Raw genomic sequence first — 20326 nt, 5'->3', positions numbered from 1 at the left:
GATGAGTCATTTAAACACTTGACCAGAGCTGCTCATTATGTCCTTTTTCAAGCTAACTTCTGCTTTTGGCAATGCACGGCAACAATAAAGATTGCGAGAAGTGTTGCAGGGAAAACAAACAAAATAATACATTACTGTGTCTAAAAATGCTGCATTGAAAAAGAAATATGTGTTTATAGCAATAGCATTGAAAATGAAAAGTAGATTCCCATGCCACCCTAAGGAGCAACTAAACTTATCCAGGATGTTTTGGAAAAACAGGGAAGTGTGAGTGAACTGAGACAAACAGCAAGGAAAGGTCAAGTTCACAGCAGCTGAACTTGATTTTAGCAGATGGGAGTAGCTGAATTCCATTTCAAATGGGTTCAAAATAAAAATGTATGAAGGCAGCTTGAGAGCAGAAATCATTCGGCCTCACTGAGGAGAGGGACTATATGGCAGTCATTGTGAGGAAGCAGAGCCACGCTGCTATTGGCACTCCTTCCAATCCTACTAGAAACAGGATTTCAAGAGCAAGATCCATGCTTCTGAGGTTTCAGATGAAGTAAGCTTATCCCTAACAGTGTGGATAAGAGAGAGCATTGGATTACAAAGTGATCAAATGACCTGGGCTGTCACTCTCCGTTGTATCTGAGAATGTTTACAAACTAACTTCACCTTCTTTTCTGGTTTTCTCAAAAACAAAACAAACAAACAAACAAAAAAGGATTCCTTTAAAGCCATCAGACGTCTGAAGCTACGTGAAATTGAAGTTTTTACCCATGGAAACACACGTCATTAGCAGAAGCATTAGTTCCAAGTTTTGTCTTGGAACACATGTGACTCATATGGATACCCGGGTATATACAGATAGAACACTTCAGAGATAATAGGCCATCAACTTCCAATGTTTTTATACAGTTGGGACTGAATTAATTCTGTGCGAGACGACTGTAGTCACCTCAGAGTGCCTTCAGGTTCAGTGGCCTGCAGCCTGTCCTGGGGGCAGCACAGAGCTCGGGGCTCCCCCCCGAGCGCCCCGCTCTCGCGAGATCCTCGCGGCCACCGCAGCGCCGGCCCGCCTCACGTGACGGGCGGCCCGCCCGTGTGACGTCAGCGGTCACATGACCGGCCGGGCCGTCGCCAGAGCGCCCCGAGCGCGGAGCCGCCGCCGCCGCCCCCTGCCCGTGCCCGCCCTCGGCCCGTGCCCGCTCCCGCCGCGCCCCGTCCCCGCACCCCGACATGGCTCGGGGGCTGCTGGCGGCGGCCGCCCTGCTCGGTAAGGGGGGAGACGCGGGCGGCCTGTGCGCTCGGCGGGGTGGCGGCGGGGGAGGGGGTCGCAGCGGCCTGAGGTGGCCCCGGGGCCGGCGGCGCTGGACGCGGCACCTGTAACCGGACGCCGGCCCGTCCGCTCCCGCCTGCTGTCGGCGTTGCCGGGTGCTGACCGACCCGCGGGGGCTCACGGTTCCTGGGGGGCCGTTCCGCCCCCTCCCCGCGCCGGGCCCCTGTGGCGCCCGGGAGCTGTGAGGGCCGCCCGAGGTACGAGGGCAGTGACGGACGGGAGGCGGCGGCCGCCGCGCTGGGCGCCCTGAGCCGCCTTAGAGCCCCGGAACGCCGCTCTGAGCACCTGCCTTGGATGTGGGGAACCGCTCCGGGGAGAACCTGGAAACGCGCCTGGAGCACGAGGCGTGGAGACGCGGGCGCTACTGATGTCATTGCTAGGATGCAGCGCTTTTCTATGGGGCATGTAGTGCTCCGTTCCTTAATGACTGTCTTCCTGCTGTATCTTGAGTAAAACACGAAACGTGCCTGAAATAGAGAGATTTCAGTGCCTTGATGAGAAGGTTTGTTAGAGCAGCAGGGCTGTTTAACGAGGAATTGCGTCTTGCTTGTTTACTGATAACTACCTTGCTTTTGGTTTCTTGTCTCGAAAGCCACATCACACAACGCTGTCAGGTTTCTGAGATGTGGCTTTGGCAGCAAAGGAAACTTGTTCAGCAGCTGGCCAAAGTATTTCCTAAATAAAGTAGCAGTTGAGAATGCTTATCTGCCATCGTTTTTGAGATGGGACAGTCTTTGCGACTCCTGTAACGTCTCTTTGGGAGTGAATATGGTTATCGCCACTGACCGTACTTCAGTTTCACTGAGCCCAAAAAGTGCCACCCGCAAAGGGCACTGAGCAGTTCAGATATCCAGCCCTCGTGAGCCAGTGCAGCCAGCACAGTGATTTACAGTGCTCCTTGCTGTTTAGGGCTGCCAGCTGAAGTGTCGTTCAACTGGTGTTACAGTGGGAATTACTTGAATGGTTTGTTTGATATAGTTATGGCTTAAATGAAGAATTGCTTTATAGTTTGCTTTCACATCAGCTTTTGTGATTTTTTTTGTGGTACCACAGTTAATGCTTAACTGCAGTAGTCTTCCTCTGGTTAATTGGCAGTTACAAACATCATTCGGTGTCATCATCTTTGTCACTTTCTGGCATCTAAAATGTGTTAGGTTTCTGCAGCTGAGGCAACAGAATAGTTTATTTTACCACAGAGTAACTGTTTACTGATAGTCGAGACTTTGTACCAGTGTCTAGTAGCTTAGTTGCTGGGTGTTAGTGCATAACTTTATACTGCAATCTTGGGGGAAGATTTTGTGGTACAAATAGAAACTCCTTTCTTGCAAGAGTGTGAGGTTTGGGTTATAGGTGAGGAGAGAAGAATAAGAGATAATGATATATAGGAGCTCAAGCCTTCAGATATTTTAGCTCATTTGAAGCCTTTTAGTCATCTGAGTGAACACTGATTAGGATAAGGTAGTGATCACAGGAGACTGAAAGATTAGCATGGGTGGGACAGATGTGAAAACTTGTTTGGTGATGCCTTGACTTTGGGACAGCAGATTTTTTTTTTCCCCACCTGAATGCCTCACGATACCTCACTTACTGTTTCAGTTTTCTATTTAGATTGAGCAGCAAGCACTAAACTGAATGTTTCATGTCTCAGCATTGAGCATTTTCTAATTGATTCCCTTGCTAACATCAAATGTACATATGGAATTAATTAAGAAAACATTTAGGTAGTACATGGTACATGCAGGGAAAGGGGGCTATGGGGAGTGGAAGTACCTTCCCTTAAACTTGGCTGCTGCTTTTTGAAATACTGAGTAAGATGGTGCTCGTCTGTTGTTGAGCACGATGAGTCAGTTGGGTTGTGTGCCAAACCCAACAGAGCTGCTCGTGCTCTCTCAGATCTAGAGCACCCATACAGTTTTTCATTACTGAAACACAGACACATCAGAGAACTCTCTCCTGAAAATTTAAGATTAGAATCAGACGTGGATTCAGTGTAGTGAATAAGTAATGAAGTGTTTGAGATTTGCAGAAGAGAAAATTAGTTTTTCAAAGTAATGTGATGCCATTTCAGAGTCACTGACGCATAATCCACATGTTTCTATTGCTCAACTCTAGTCCAAAAAGGAATTTCAAACCTTGCTACCAATGTAGAGATAGTTGAGAGAAACTTGATAATGAATTCCAGCCAGTGAGCAGTCTGGTGCTGAATTGTTTTTTTCAGGTTTGGCATTATCGGGTGTCTGGAACTGAGACCATTTAAACTTGGTTTTCACAGAATCTATCTCCTTTAATGTTGAGCAGCTTTTGAAACGTTGTTTTACCAAATGCTGCCCTTGACTGTGCCCTGACAGAGTGTTTGCTTGATAGCTGCTTGAAGTGTGTTGACACAGTCTCTAAGAATCGGAATGAGTGTGCCAGTCATCAATTGATAGGTTACTTGTCTTCGACTTCAGCAGCTTTTGTGACTGGTGAAGTAACTTCTGACTTGGTGAGAACTCTGCAGATTCCCTGACATGCTGCTTTTGAGATATGTTTCCAAGGTTTCTGTTCAGGCTGACCGAGGAGTTTCATTTTTGGTGTAGCCTGCTTCTAGATTGTTCTGTAGTGATTAGGATGTTTTCTAATCAGTAGCAGATGACAAAGTGAAGAATTGCCTCAAAGTACTGAGGAACCGAACTCAAAGATTGATACTCTGTTGCAACATTAACTGCTGTTGTTATCTCTGATAAGCCTTTGTAGGTCTCAAAGATAAAAGCTTATTTCTAGCAAAAGGCACACCTCCCTTTTGCTAGTTGCAGCTTCAGCAGTTTGTCTTTGGTCTCAAGTCAGCCGTGATTATTTGGAAATTCCTTGAGAAACCTTGGTGCTGAAATGGATTTCTTGGTATGTGTTCTCTTAAGCTTGGCAGAAGACACTTTTGGGTGTGTGAGTGGTGGGAATTACAACAGCTATTTGAACACTCCCTTGCATTACCTTGATTCTGTGTTACATACTTTTAAATGTACCTTATGTTTTGGTAAATCAGGATTCCACGGTTTATGGGCATCTGACTTCAAGATGGACTGGTGTCCCTTTCAGTCTTAGTATAACAGTTTCTTCACCTTCTCTGTCCCTTGTCAGCACCTCTGTCAGTGCTACTTTTTCTACTGTTAATTTCAAATGTGAGAGTCTTAGGTGTACCCTGGCATTGACAGTACAGAGTTTGAATGTGCTTCAGCTCTGTGCAGTGGGTACTTGTTCCCTCTCCAGTGTTCAGCCTTGAGCACAGTAGCTCACAGTTAATATATTTGGTTTTCTTGTATTAGACTTCTGATGGCATCTGTTTTCTTAACAAGAATTCACTCTGTATGATGTGGGAACACCTGTATTTTTACTTTCTTTGACAGGGTTAAGATCTACTCTGTAGGGCTAGGAGTGTGGTTTTACTCAGGCAGTTAGTTTATTGCCTTATTTCCAATATTCTCTCCTCTGGTGAAGCTTTCTCTTTAAATTGTCACACAGTGCTCCTTTCTTCAAAACATTGTTTGGGGCTGGCAGCTGCCTTGAAGAATGTGTGTTAGTTGTGTGGTGTGATAAAGCAGCACTAAGCAGAGCCAGTGCAAAATGGATTTGTGTGAATGCTGAAAAGGATCTGGCCAGGGGAGTTCAGCTCTCTCAGGGCACTCATGCAGTCATTTGCTGTAGAGCTATCCCAAGACTTCCTTCCTCTAGATAGGAAGCCTTAAAGAAGTTTCATGTGACTGAACTTGATGCAGTTGTGCAATTCTCCGGTCAAGTGGCAAGTGTCTATGGCTGTTAGATAGCCTTTCCTTTCTAATGCTTTTGTACTTGTATGAATTGGTTTATAAAGACAGAAGTTATTCATCTGCCAACTTGAATTGAAAAACAAAATGTTTACTGCTTTAATTGAAGTCGACAATATCAAAGCTGTAATCTGAGATTGTGTGAATTTGTCTCTTGGTTGGCAAGGATTCATATTCTGGGCTGGATCAGGAACTTGATATAATCAGGTGCTGCACCTGCACAAGTGCAGCTGGTTCTCTTATCCCCTAAAGTACTCTCATACATCCTTGAATTCAGCTCTGTTCTCCCTTTCCCCACCACTGTGTGTGCCCTGAAGTGAGTCCAGCCTTGTCTTTTCCTGCCAGCTTTGCAGATAGCCAGCATTCAGTCTCGTGTGTCCATCGGTGAAGGGTGAGTGTATAACTCATAATCTTATGGAGACCATCTCACATCTTGCAAAGTGTTTCATAAGTCAAGCTTGTGAAGGGATTTTCCTGCTTTCAGTTGTTCCTGTCTTTTTCTTTCTGTATTATCCCAAGGTGGTATAGGTTCTGAATCCTAAGGAGGTGTTCTTGACTTGGTCTTCTGATAAAGGACTTGGACCCGGTGTCCCTCTGGGAGTGGTGCATACGTTAGAAGACAGAGCACTGTAGGAGAGCATAACTCCTCAGGGATTTTTCCATTCTATTCTCTGGTATAGATTTAGGAGTTTAAAGCGGTGACTAAGGTTACCACTGTTAACAAAATGGCACTGCGATGACAGGATCATTCTGAACCATCAGAATGAGTAAATTACCGGGCAGTTTGGTTAACATGTACAATAGGAAATAAACCTTCTTTAGATAATAACCAGCATTTCTTATCTCCTCGGATTAATGCCCCACAGATAGCAGTGTGCGCTGTGTTTGTCTTCAGAACACCTGGGCAAAGGTGCAGGGCAACACATCAGTGCTGCAGCTTAGGTACAGAATGATTATGTGGGGCTGGCATCCCTTACCCCAGAGTGCTGCTGCACTGTAATTCCAGGGTGGGCTGTAGCCAGGGAGAGTCTGTGAGTGTGGTGAGGCTGTGGGATACTCTGAACCCCATCAGAGCACATCCCAGGAGCTGACAGCTGTGCTGTGCTGCAGCTATGGTTTTCCTCCTGAACACCATAGGCAGTTGATGTAACTTTAAACAGTCCCATCCACTGGATATCTGTATGACTTAAAGTACTGATGATATGGGATGTGTGCCCAGGTGGATTTGGATGGCTTGCTGCCCTTTAGCATTTTTCTCCCTCTTAGAATAAAGAATTTTTTACTTACGCAGGAAACGTGACAGTAGTAATAAACCTCAGATTATACAGAAGTAGCTTTTGTGTTTCCTTGTTGTCAATGTTCCATGTTTCTAATAAAAATTGGAGGCAAAGTAAATTATTAACTATAGTAACTGCAGTTCTCTTTGTAAGCAGATGGTGTACACAATTGCCATGAAATATGCTTGGTTTTCTAGCACACAACAACCATTTGTCTCTCTCCCTTAGCAGGTTTCCATTATGTGGGAGACTAAATCAAGGGTAGCTGTGTTTGACTAACAGGATTTCAGTTGTAAGAAGGTTGAAACCTGAGAGCATGTGGTAGATTGTTTTGTTAGCTTTGTAGTGTTCAGCTTAAAACAAACAACTTTATGAGGTGGATTTCTTTAAGGTAAATTGTTAGACAATCAAGGAAGTATTTGTTTTGTTTGACTTACTTATTTTATCTCAGACTGTTAATATACTTTGAGGGTTTTTTGAACTAGGTATGTTAGATAAAGAAGGATGCTGAATTTAATTCAAGCAACATCTCTAGTTGTTGCTTTAATAGTTACCTTAAGTGTTTTCTTGCATGAGATTGTAATTGCAGAAATGAGGTGTAAAAGGAGACATTGTCTTATTTTCAATTGAAAATATGCAACTAGAATAAATATTACAAGCAGTCTTTTTGTGGAACTTACTGGAATACAAAGGAAGCATCTGAACCAAGTGAAATTTCTTCGATGTTAGAACATTTTTGGTAATTCCTTTACTAGATATCCATAATGTAGTGTTTCCAGCTAAGTAAATAATGAACCTAACAATAACTTACTTTCTGCTGTTGAAAGGTCTTGGAATGCTTCATTTAAATCTGAAGTACTGCACTTGCTGTGCCACGGATAGTTGTCACAGAGGGCTCTGCAGTTTATTAAGAGGAACATTTAAAGCCTGAAGTCAAGAATCTGGAGGCTGTATCAGGTTTCGTGTTTACCTGCAAAGAATGATATTGTTATGAGATGTACAAAAAGTAATCTCAACTTGTAGATATGCCCTGATAGAATGAAGCAATACATTATATAACTTTATTAGAAATATTCCCAGGATAGATTGATTCAGCAGTCAGTTTGCTTTTCTGTACTCTTGACATTTTGACTGTAGGCTTGTAGTGTTTGTGGGCTGGTGATGATTCATGCATTAATCACAACTCGACACTGAGATTGCCTTCACAAAACTCAACAGCTGCTTTCCTGTGAGACCAGTGAGCTGTTCCTCTGCCTGAAGCTGGCTGGAGCAGAGAGTGGGCGGGACCTTCTTTCCTTCAGTGTCTTGATTTGTTCTTCAGTGGTTCTTTCCTAGTTTTTCTTTACTCCTGTGTCCCATATGTGTTACTCGATTTCTTCTGCATTCCTTCAGGACCTTGGGAGCAGATGATGCTGCAGCTGAGTTCTCTCTGATCACCATCCCTGTGATCCTGAGAGTTGCCTCACTTGCAGTCAAACAGCTCTCACCACTCCATCGAGGACAGCTCAGTGTCTCGTCACTGAAACTGCGAATCCAGCAGCTGCTGAGTATTTTTTTAAGAAGGACTGGAGTTTTATAGCAATTGTTCCACACTAATGAAATCAGGATTCATATAATAATGTGACTTAGAAAAAGCTAGCAGTTATGCAGGTGTTACTGTTTAATGTTTATTCATGCCCCATTTTCTTTATTACTTTAACTTGCTGAGGTTGATTTATCAACTCTTCATTACCAGAATTTGGCTTCCATTTGATACTTTCTGGTACCTCTGCATTGTCTGTTCTCTGAATCATTTGTAATGGATGGGTCTGTCATGTTTTCATTTAGGTCAGCAACATTTTTCTTAATTGTTTTTCCATCTTTTCTCTCCCCTGCATTTCTTTTTAAAAATATTTTTCTTTCATTCTTCTACTCTGTTACTTCACTATTTTTAGCTCTAAAATTGCCAAGATTTTAATAACTATCAAAGAAGGGAGTCTGCATGCACAATGTAGGTTTTCGTTCTAGCATTTTTCAGTCATAGTGTTAGTTCAAGGAGCAGTGGATTCCCATTCCCTGCCTCTACACTGTGTACACTACACTGTGCTAGAAATTCTCAGGAAAGTGTAAGCAGCTTGCTTTGGAGAAAACCAGTGCTTGCATAAAATGTAAACAAGTTCCAGATGTAAATGGAAATTGAAGGAAACTTTGCAAATTGAAACTTCCATGTGGACTAACATGTTTCTGATACTGCTCTGAATTGCAGTAAATAACATTTCTTTGTGAATATGTGGTCCTTAATGAACATTTATGCAGGCTATAAAGGCAAAGGTAGGACAGTTTGTGCTTGAAATAAGTTTTCTACACTACCTGTTCTTAAGCATTTTCTCTCTTCTGTCTTATCTCTGATTTCAAGTCTAGACTCTCCAAAAACTGGGTATAGTTGAATGAATTCCAGTTTCAGCTTTGCTCTCTTTGGTGCTGGGAGAGGATGTGATGTTGCTAAGGGGAAGGCAACAAGGGAAAATGCTTGCTGGGTGCCAGAGAAATAGTTTCCAATGTGTTCCTGCAACTGATGTGCCTTCTACTGAAGTCCAGCTGACAAAAGTCCAATTTTTCCTAATAATTGTCTTCATACTATTGTACACACCATTGTTTTGCAGTGAAAAGTTTTGTGTTTTTAAAACTTCTCAGGGAGGGAAGTTAGCTAATGGATAATCCTTCACCTGGATCTCTTTGCTATTATCAACAGTTGAATGGATTACCATGTTTGACTCCGTAAAGCTTATTTGCTTGTGATAATGGCTCATGTCTTGCAGCCGTTTTTTTATCAGGTTTTCTGCAAGACTGAAGTTGTTGTAAATGCAAACTGATAAAGTGCCAGCATGAAAACAGTGCGGACTTTTTGCAGTGAGGTTCACTTGGAGGGTGGTGGTGGTGAAAAGTTGAGAATCTGAAAAACAAAAGGTTCTAAAATAAAGAACTGGTCAGGTGCAGGAGCACTGTCAGATATCCTTAGCCACAAATGAAGTAGGAGATCAGCAGCTTTCCAGCTGTTTCCAGCCTGTCAGAGTGAAGCTTTGTTGACAGTGGCACTGGTCACACTGGTGCAGTCCGTGCTGCCATCAGAAAGGATGATTGTGTGCTCCCCTTGCTGCTGGTCTTGCCCTGTTGAGTCGGTACTTTGGGCAGTTGTACTCAGTGTGCTCTGAGAGTAGAGGCTGGGATGGAACAAGGGCAGAAAAGCTTTTTCCTGCTTTTCCCAGCAGTTCAGTCTGAGTTTAGCTTAAACCAGTCAGGAAGACATAACATCAAGTCTGTGTTAAGGTCTTGGCCTCCTCCTTCTCTGAAGTGTGGAGAGCGTGAGGACGGTAAAGAGAAGTTCTCCTGGCAAGGGTAGCATGCTCTATCATGCTATTTTTGGCAGTGCCTTCAAAACATCTGCAGTCAGTTCAGGCTTTCTAAATGCTGCATTCAGTGCGGGTACAGCTGAGCGTCCTGGTACAGCAGGAGTGAAGGCTGCATGGTGTGCTGTGGGGGAAGGCAGTGTTGGAGGCCTGCAGGATCAAATAAACTAAGTCAGGTCTGGCTGAAGATGGTAAAATTGTTGCTGTGTATGGTGAACACTGAACCTGCCTTGACTATGACTGGTGTTTGTTCTGTGTTTTTTTCTTATCTCTTAGGACCCAGCATGTCAACAGTTTTGGTTTGGGTGGCTTTGCATTTTTATAATTGAGTTGCTTAATTTGTCTTCTGTTTGTTAGTGGTGTTGAAGCTAATCTAGAGACTGTTAATGCCCAGGTTTCCAAACTCAACTGATGCTTAAGTTGTACTCCCAAAATGTACAGTTGTACATAGTTGTCTCTTTGAGATTAAAAATGCAAATTTACGTGACACCAAGTTAACCACTTTTTATTCTTATCAGGCTTTTTACAGGCTTCCTCTTCATTTGAAGTGAAAGATTCAAGTGGTAAGGTCTGCATAATTGCTGATTTGACAGTAGCCTTCTCAGTGGAATACAAAAACAATGGGCAAAAAGAGGTAAGGGCAGTGAGTATCTTACTGCTTGTCATTTATTAGTATTTTTAGTATTTGTAAAATATGTAGTATCTTTGCTTTCACTGAGTATCTGTGCATGAGAAACTGCTTCAACAAAGATTTTTACTCTCCCAGTCATGTTGCATCGACTTTTCTTTATTATGGGTGCGTATTCTAATTAAACAGCAAGGTTGAGGCTGCCTGAAACAATCACAGAAAAACCATGTGAAATGACTGAAATTCCACACCTGTCCTGTTGATAACTAAAATGGCTTTCACTGGAAATGTAAGGGCAGAAATACTACAAGTTCTCTTTTGGTAACTTGGTCACAATCACATGGACTAAGTCTGAACTGAAATGGCTGTTGGCATGTGGCTTTTAAACTTTTTAAACTCTGGGAATCTGTGACTTTCTTACTTAGCAAATCTCTAGATTTCAGTGTATCTACATACTAGTGCAATGCTTACAAATTGTTCCATATTAACAGCAAAAGTTTGTTAATGGAAAATTAAGAATTTGCCCCAACAAATAAATTTTGGGGGTTTTTTGTATCTTTACTACTGAATAGGAATTGGAGATTATTTATACTCTTATTGCAGTTTTGTGTTGTTGATTGTTTTCCTAGCTATCAGTGTAATATAAGGTTAAAAAAATCCTACTACTGTACAAGTGGTGCACTTGTTATGTATGATTTGAGCTGAGCCTTATATTGTGTAGTCCATGTTTTCAGTGGTGCTGATGGTCTGAAATCCTGTTGATACTGGTACATTTGTTTGCATTCAGAACTGACTTCTTTCCTAACATACTTTTGTCTGTTTCTTCTTGTAAGCAGTAAGCTCAGAACTTCCCAGTAAATATTGTATTGGTCTTCAGATATCACATTTCTTCACAATGTGTAATAAACTGAAAGTATTACAGCCAAGCTACATAGAATGTACCATTCACTTTTGTTCTTACTCAGTTGTACTACATGAAGCAAAGCTTAAATTCTCCCATTTTTCACATGTCCAGAGTTTGCCAGATTTGATTCTTGTAGTATAGAAGTACCTGCAAATTCACATTGCTGGTTTAGGAGGGGAAAAAAAGTCTAAGAGGTGCTGTGAGTATGTACTCTTTTGTCCTCCAGTTTCAGAGAGCAAGATTCTCAAACTTGAATGCCAGTAACATGCTGCTTGCTATATACTGGTGTATATAAGGAGACATCTTACAGAAAATATTAATGTCTGCTGTATGTTTGTAACAGTTTCGTAGGATATTTTAAAAGCTGTGAGAAAAAAACTTACATGTGTTTTATTTTCTACCCCACAGTTTGTACACTTTTCTCTTCCACAAAATGCGTCAGTAGACTCACAGAGCTCATGCGGTAAAGATAACACATCTCATCCACTTCTGGTATTGGATTTTGGAGCAGGACATTCGTTAAGCCTCAATTTCTCAGAATCTGCAGACAAGTACCAAGTTGAAGAGTTAGTTTTCCACTACAATCTGTCTGATGAAACTTTATTCCCAAATTCAACTACAGGTAAAATAAAACTTCCCGTTGTTATTATGAAACCTTTCCAGATGTAATAGTGAGTCCTTTCTTTGAATACTGCTACATACTAATGTAATGTATCTTTTTCCAGGAGGCATGAAGATTGTATCACATAAAAGTATTATTCAGGCACATATGGGCACAAAATACAGATGCATCAACTCCAAGCACATCAATATGAAGAGTGTGAATGTTACTTTTAGCAATGTCACTTTGGAAGCCTATCTCACAAATGGCACTTTCAGTGTGAACAGTAAGTATCTTGTAACAGGAAATGTACTTGATGAGCCAATATTTCCAATAATGGGTTATTTCTTTTTAAGTCCTGACTGGTCATATTTGAGGTGGCTACAAGCTGGATCTGAAACTGATAACAGCATCTTTTGAAAGGAATGGACTTGGCTCAGGATTTCTCTGTAGGATGTTGGAATCCGTGGCTAGGGAATAGTGCCCTGGCTTCCCTTGGGTATTGTACTGGGCTCTTCATGAGTGTGGGTGTTAAACATGTGCTGCAGTAGGTCGAGTGGACATATGGCCAAAATCCTAGTTTAAGAAGTATCTGATAACTTCCAAGCATTATGGCATCTACCAAAGTAATTTGAACTAGTTACTGTGTGCTCTGGGGAAAAGTAGTGTATTAATGGCAGACAGTGGAGAATTGGTCTGTGGAGAGCAGAAATGTACATCTTCCTACAGGAGGTTTTATGTTAGCTGTAGCAGTCAGGCTTTTCTCTTTCAGGAAGAATCACAAAGTCATGTTTTTATCCTGATTTGTTTGTACTGAAAAGTAGTGTGGAATTTTAGTTCAGATTATTAAAGGCCAATTACTTCATGGTGTGTTCATGTCCTTTGAGGCAGCAGTCCTCAAACACAAAAGAAATGTATAACTGATCACCCATACTGTCTTAAGGAGTGATAAGTCTTTGCCTTACTTTTAGAGTTTTCATCTTCCCTGGGAAATGTAGAACTTTTCTTTAGCTGTTAATCCCATTTATGCACCTGCTAAGTTGAAACAAATACTAAGAACTAGGGTAGCCAGTGCTAGCATGGAATGGATGCAATTAAAAAGTGCCTTCTACTGGAGTATCTCTACCTTGACTCATTTCTGTGAAAAATACTTTGCCTGATGAATGATAATAGTGGCATTGACTTCTTTTATGGCTGCTTCACATGACTGGCTCAGATTTGTATGTATCATTCCCTTGATCTAACTTTTCCATTCAGTTAACTAGTTTGCAACAAAGATGTATACCTACATTTATGCTTAAAAAAACCCACACCAAACCCTGATTTCTATTACTGCAGTCTTCAGAACTGTATCTTTTTTAATTATGAAACTTTGATCTAATTGTTCTACCAGGTAAGTATGATAAGCGATCATTTATCAGCAGGCTTAAACATAAGACATGATACTGGGAAAAGCTGATTTTTAACTTCTACAAAACTTCAATAAAATCTCCTACTATGTAATACTTTTCTTTTTAAGACCTTAAGATCTGCTCTTGTATAGTCCTCTGCTTCCATTCTTGTAGGCTTGAGCCTTCCCCTCTCCCTTAGGCAGCTAGTTATTGATAAACTTTAGATCTGGAATTTTCCTTAATATCTTTTTTCCTCTGCAAATCTTTAGTGAAAGGATATTTCTGCCAATGGTATGTACAGGGCTCACTGACGGGAAGAAGGGTCAATGTTCAGTGCATCTGCATAACTAGAAATTGTGACTTCTGTCAGTGTGCTAGAAGTTAGTGACTGAGGGGATGATAGTGGTTATCTGCAGCTCTGAAAGGGAGACTTCCATTTTCTCTCTGTTGGTAATTTTGCAGGCTGCTTTCCTGTAACTGTCAAGAAAAGACATTAGAATTTGTCTCATCTTTTGATCTGTCCTGAAGAGCTACTAGAAACTGCTCTAAATCAGTTCAGTAAAAATAATGTATCAAAACTCCAACTAGGCTAAACTGGCACTCAATATGATTTGGTTGTTTTCATCTCTGCCAACTGAAACAAGAGCCTCTATGTGTTGAGGTCTTGCAGATATAAGGTAATTTTCCATTGAAGTACCCAGAAAGCTGCTTTTTGGTTTGTTAGGAAATGATTGCATTTTGGGATCAGACCAGTATCAGTCTACAAAATACAGGATCACTCCTTCATCCACCTTCATTCTGTTCTTGGACTTCCCAGCAGTGGAATAGAAATAGGAAAGCATGCTATGTTGGAATGTGTGTGGCTTCAGATTGTGTGATTAGAGTTCCTTTTTCTGAGCCACAATCAAAAGTTAAGATGCTGTTTAAGGCTATTTATTTATAAGGTGTCTTGTATCTGCAAAGTATGTATGCATTAAATTTTAGAAGTAGGCCCTTTGAGTCAGTTGATTGTTGCTGCAGTTGCTGTTATCCTTAAAAAGTTTCAAGTTGTTATTCTGGCATGTGGAGATGACCTTGGATTGGAACATGGAAGCCTCTACTTTAGTAATGTCTTTGTTATGACCTTTGGTTTTGGCTTAGATGTTCAATGCAGGAACCTTCTTGGCTCCCAGATCAAGTTAAGATCTTAAGATCTTGCTGCCACATGTTTCCAAGTACTCTGGCAAATAAATCAGAGTCACTGTTCCCCTGGAAGTTGCTGCTGGAATAGATGAAAAGAGAAGGTGAACTTTTACTCCTTCACAGCCTAGTTAACCCCGTGGAGGGTGGCTCCTCATGCAGGGCTGAAGGGAGGATGGATGTGAGAGGATACAGCAGAAAATTTGGCATCAGAAGCAGTACCTTAGAATCCCCTTGTTAAGTTCAGGATAGAAGAGCCACAGCAATATCTTAAGGCTGCTCTGGGTATTGCCAGAATACTGAGAGTGAGGGGAAGGAGAACACATCTTCTGGGAGACCACCTTGAACAGTGGGCAGGAAAACTGTTCCTCTGCTTTTCCCACACGAGTGCCCAGAGTGAGTGATAGAGATCCCAGCCTGGCTGTGAATAGACAGCAGAACACTGGCTCTGTCACATTTGTCCTGACCCGATGGCAAAGTGAAATGATGGATGTGAATGAAAGTGGATGTGGTCACCACACATCATCAGTAATTTACTGATGAACTTCAGTAAATTACCAGCAGAGGTGTCGTTTTCACATGACAGGCTTTAAAAGGGTCTCAAACTTTGCAACAAGCATTTAGGTAATGCTTTACCATTGTGTTTCTGAGCTTTTATTACCTTTTATTAGGGAAAAAGCTACTTGAAATTGCGTCTTCCTTTCCCTCGAGGATTAAAAAGGTAGATCATCCCACAGCTTCATTTTGGTTGGTAATGACTGTTTTCCTTTCTCTGCAGAGACAGAATGTGCTGAAGATATGGTCTCTACTACTATTATAGTGCCTACAACTCCTAAACAGACTACTAGCCAGGTTCCAACAACTAGCCCAGCACCAACATCATCACCCCCAAATCCTGCAGTTGGTAAATACAATGTGACTGGTCCAAATGGAACCTGTGTACTTGCCCACATGGGCTTACAGCTTAATATCACCTATCCAAAAAAAGATGAAAAGGTACATTTTGATTTTTGTTTCTTCAAAGCCTTCAAATTTCTTCTTTGGGGAGGACTTGGTAAATTATTATAAGCTAACCTTTTTCTTTAAAAAGCCCAGGTGTTTATGTTCATTCATCATTATTCTCTATTTGAATTGCATAACCTGGTCTAGACTAGTGACATTTCAAACACTTGTACTGAAAGTGGTTCTTACGGATTTTTCTATTCACTAAAAGCAGTATTAAACTTGTCTGTTGAATCCAGAAAGTGTATATATGGTCATCTAAGAGAAGTAATAAAAATTACCAAGATACGAGTAGGGGAATCCTGTTACCAAAGTTGCAATCGAAACAAGATTTTTAAACTCTTAAGAAAAAATGCAGAAATTTGGCCTGAGGCATAGAAAGAGTGAATGGCTAATAGAAGGGAAGATTGATGCTGTAAAACTGGACAGGCTTGGGACTTAATTACCTTCCAGCCAGCACTGAAGACATTTGGGTTTGACTTTGATGCTTAAAAGCTACATAACAGCTGATTTTAATAGAAAAAAAAATAGCCCCAAAAAAACCAACCAAACAAACAAAAACAAAACAACAACAATTAAAAAAAAAAACAAAAACAAAAACAAAAACCACACAAAAAAACCCCCCCAAAGTTTATGTAAGATCCAGCCCTGGCACTGTTTCTTTCCCTCCACTGTTGGTGCAGAGCCCAGCTTGCCAACCCTTCGGACAAACCCAGAGTCCCAAAGGGACTGTTGAATCCCCCCAACAGGAAACAATGGTGTTGCAAAAGGAACTACTGCATTTATTTATGATGTTGATGACTGAAAGGTAAAATCATGAGAACTTAGAGCTGGTGTGTGGCTGTACAGTGGCTTGTTATGATGGTAACTGTATTTTAGTCACCTTAATTGTGTGAAATTCCCTGATTCTGGTGTTCTACTTCTGGTGGAACAGCTGATTTCTAGTGTAATGACCAGTGAGGAGGTGGCAAGTAGGTATTCTGGTCACATGAGGATCAGCTAAGAGCTGCTGAGAGGGTTTCTATTGAATTGTTTGGCAAGTGCATTTAACCCATAGCCTTCTGCAGATGCAAGACAGTATAAAATCATGAACCATGGACAAAACTAAAACATTTTGAACTGAAATGACATGCAAGATGATTGTGTTGACAGGTGGTGCCCTTAATTGCTTCTACCCTACGTCAAAGCAGTATTTTATAGCATCTTGCCCTCTGTGTTGTGTGGTGGTTCCTGATGTTTTTCCTTATGCTGCAAGGACCAAAGCAGTTTGTGTGGAGAAAGCAGTGGGTTCTTGGCTGCAGCAGTCAGGGCTGCAGAAACCTCTGTTAGATGTGCCTTCAGTTGTCTGTCAGCCTGGTAACTCAGATGCAGCCTGCACGGGTCTGAAATGTGCCCTGGTGTCTGGAACATAGGGCAAACGTAACAGTGTAGGACAAAAGACACAAGCCAGCTGCACCTCCACTGAGTGTAAGGTGATGTGCTCAGTCTCTTCAAGTGTCATAATTGCTCCTCTCCTCTCACAGGTGGGGTTGGATTTGCTGAATTTCATTCCACATAACACAACTTCTTCTGGGAGATGCGACAATACATCTGCCTTGCTGAACCTGACTTTTGAGAAAACCAGGGTTATCTTCCAGTTTGCATTGGTAAGATTCTCTGCACAAAACGTGTAGGGTCTGCAGGACTTTTCATGTGGGAAAAACTAACTGGGGCAAGTGCAAGAGGAAAAAAGACAGCTACAGGAATGGCAGTAACTAGTTCTTTTGGTTTTGATACAAGGATTTAGTGGGTTTTATGCTTGGTAACCACTGTGTGAAAAGAATATGTATATATATGTGTACATATGTGTACACAGAGAAGTATTTTGTTTGGAGTAGGAACTCCCTTGAAGATTACTCTTTAAGGCTTCTTGCCGAAACTGGGAGCAGCCTGTGCCAAGTGGGCATCTCATCTTATTTTAGGCCTGGAGCTGGATTTAAGTCCTCATTAATATTCTGTGTACAGCCCAAAGGCCAAGTGTGCTTGTCTTCTGGTTTCCCATGATGGTTGGGAATCCTGTTTCCCACAGCCCTGCCCCAGGTGCTGCACTGGAGCTGTGTACCTTTGAGGACTGAATCCACTGCTTGTCAGAGCTTCATGCTTCTGTGAATGCTGATCACCTTGAGCTGTTGCTATTAAATGACTCTACAGCTCTGTGGGGCTCAAGTTCACTGCAAGTAGGCTGCTTAAGCAATGGGTGGGACTATGCCTGCGGTGTGGAAGTCAAGTCAACAGTTTGGTGGTGACAAGGCCCCCTTTCTCTGCCTCTTTGCCCTCTCAGAAAATAATCTTCCTGAAGGTGCATACTTCCTGTAGCTTTTCTCTCCTTAAGTCCAACTAAACACCTCCTCAGGATGCTAATCCCATTTGTGGTCTGTGTTTTAAAAACCTTTGTCAGAATGCTTGCAGAATGGAACCTGAACATGAACAGCTTATGTTGTACATCATCAGCTTACTGATTTGTTGGCTTTTGTTTTTTTAAAGAATGCAAGTGCTGGAAAATTCTTCCTGCAAGGTGTGAGTGTAAGCACGACCCTGCCTTCTGAAGCAAAAAGTAAGGACTTCTAAGAAATCTACTCTCTGTGATTACTTCCATAAATATTAAGGGTAGCCTGCATTAAATAATGGACGAGAAATGTCGGGGATGAGTGTATCAAATTGCAGCTCTGTGAGCTTACAGCTCCTGCTCTTCAGATTTATATAATAGGATTTTCTCTTTCACAGATCCAAAATTTGAAGCATCAAACAACAGCATGAGTGAACTGATAGCTTCAGTTGGGAACTCCTACAAGTGCAGTTCTGAGGAGAATCTGCAGGTCACAGACCAAGCCCTTGTCAATGTATTTAATGTTCAGATCCAGATTTTCAAGATTGACGGAGACAAATTTGGGCCAGGTAAGAGGTTTGCATTTGGCAGCGTCTGTCAAATCCAAATTTGTGAAGTATACTTCGATATAAATACACCATTCTGTAGTCAAATGTCAGCTTGTGGGTGCTGTGCTTAGTCTCTGCATGCCCCAGTACAGATGATGTGGGGGCTGATTAAGATGTCCAAGTTGAGGCTAGTGTGAGAAGTATGTAAAAAGCTTTGAAACAACTTGGACTTGTCGCTGATGGTCCAGAGAAGAGTTAAGGAAGGGAACTTACCTTTCCCTCCAAACTGTGTGCAGACAGTTGTGTGAAAGGGGCAAACCTGTCCCTTGCGACTATGATGAAAGCAAAATGACTGTGGGAAGGGTCACATGGATATTTATGATGGCTACATTTGTGTGTAACTAACAGCTCTTGAGAAGAAAACAATCACTATAATCTCCATATTGTGTATACAGCTGGTACTAGAAAGACTTGATCCTGAATGATCATAGTTAGTGGACTTGGCTCCCTTTTCATTGTTGGCTGAGCTAGCTGAGCCAGTTTTATCTATGTGCTGAGAGCAGAATGCTGAAGTTCTGGATGTAGCCATCTGTTGGTGCACTAGTACCTAACGTGGATCTTTTTCTCTCTCTTCAGTGGAAGAATGTCAACTGGATGAAAATAACATGCTGATCCCTATAATAGTTGGTGCAGCCCTTGCTGGTCTCGTTCTAATTGTCTTGATTGCTTACCTGATTGGCAGAAAGAGGAGCCATGCTGGATATCAAACAATTTAACTACTTGCACTAAAATCCAGCGTAGATGAAAAGCAATTGCAAGAGGCTGGGGGAAAAAAATCCCCCTACATTTCCCCTGAACTGGTTGATATTGTAAGGTAACATCTTTTCTTGCAACTTGCTTCTTTCAAGTCTGCTTTATTAAATGTGAAATCATCTTGCAGCATTTAACTATGCACAAAAATAACTTCTGAAGATTCTGGTGTTTAATTTTGCTAACTAGTTTTAATATTTACCCACTTAGAAACAAGCTAAAAGTTTTTAAGGGTGCTTTTTTGGAATTGGCATAAGATCATGTCAGCTACAGATTCCAGAGAGGGATGTTGCTAACTCTGACTCAATTTCAGAACTCTTAACAAAGGGAAAAGGTTCATTATTTGCACCGCTGCCATTGAGCAATGATGTAAAATATACTGATGATACATTTGAAAAAATTTAGTAACAACTGACAAAATTTAAATCTAAAATCTGAACTTCACCTTGTCTCTTAGGTGTGTATTTTTTACTAAGCTTTAAACTCAATGCCTGGCACATGCAGGGTGTGGACGACGCAATACTCAAACCTTACAGGAACTCTTTATGATTGGACAACTCCCCTGTTTGATATTTTTGATGCTATGCCAACTCGTTAGGAGCTGGTACTTTTTTAAAATGGGTGTTATTTTTATTTACTTTTTTTTGTAAAGTGATTTCAGTCTATTCTGTTGGAAGGTTGAGAGATCCTGTTACTGCACATGTGTACAATATAGATCTCAATCTGCTGATTCTATTGCTTTAAACTTGGCTGGGGGGGTGTACACTTTGAGGATCAGTTCTTATGTATGCATTGCCTGTAACAATGCTAATAAAGACACTTTTTTTTCTGTATTTCTTAGTATTGCTGATCACTCTTAAAACCATTTGTTGACCATTTGTGGAGGGCTGAAGTTATGGTTTGGCTATTCTTGGGAACCTTCAAACAGTCTTTAGTGTGGAATTAAACAAGTGCTTAAGTTTTTTCTTTGTGGCACAAAGGAGAACCTTAATGTGTGTGTGTTGGAATCAGGTTCGTTTTGCACTTTGTATTTGGAAACAAGGAAAGCCGTGAGTTGGTAACCTGAGACCCGGAGAAGTTAACTCTTTAAACTGTCCCTTCCTGAGACATGTCG

At 41.5% G+C, this 20326-nt stretch overlaps 1 protein-coding gene across 1 annotated transcript; it reads left to right on the top strand.

The window, feature by feature from the left end:
* The first annotated feature begins 1097 nt into the window (after positions 1–1097).
* Positions 1098–20045, top strand: LAMP1 (lysosomal associated membrane protein 1). Its single transcript, XM_066176736.1, has 9 exons — positions 1098–1258; positions 10303–10418; positions 11725–11938; positions 12042–12203; positions 15266–15483; positions 17013–17135; positions 18013–18082; positions 18253–18423; positions 19039–20045. The coding sequence occupies exons 1-9, from the start codon at positions 1222–1224 to the stop codon at positions 19176–19178; spliced, it is 1251 nt and encodes a 416-aa protein (XP_066032833.1). The 5' UTR covers positions 1098–1221; the 3' UTR covers positions 19179–20045.
* Positions 20046–20326: the final 281 nt, after the last annotated feature.

Source organism: Chamaea fasciata, unplaced genomic scaffold, assembly GCF_029207755.1.
Source record: "Chamaea fasciata isolate MVZ Bird 193981 ecotype frontalis unplaced genomic scaffold, bChaFas1.0.hap1 SCAF_2, whole genome shotgun sequence".
In the NCBI taxonomy this organism is placed as follows: Eukaryota; Metazoa; Chordata; class Aves; order Passeriformes; family Sylviidae; genus Chamaea; species Chamaea fasciata.
This window is presented reverse-complemented; position numbering and strand designations above follow the sequence as displayed.

Bases quoted from the DNA above. Each gene is read 5' to 3' on its own strand.
- LAMP1 (XM_066176736.1), top strand. From the start codon at position 1,222: ATGGCTCGGGGGCTGCTGGCGGCGGCCGCCCTGCTCG. The intron at 10,419-11,724 runs GTAAGGGCAGTG...TCTACCCCACAG, and splicing joins AAAACAATGGGCAAAAAGAG to TTTGTACACTTTTCTCTTCC. The intron at 11,939-12,041 runs GTAAAATAAAAC...ATCTTTTTCCAG, and splicing joins ATTCCCAAATTCAACTACAG to GAGGCATGAAGATTGTATCA.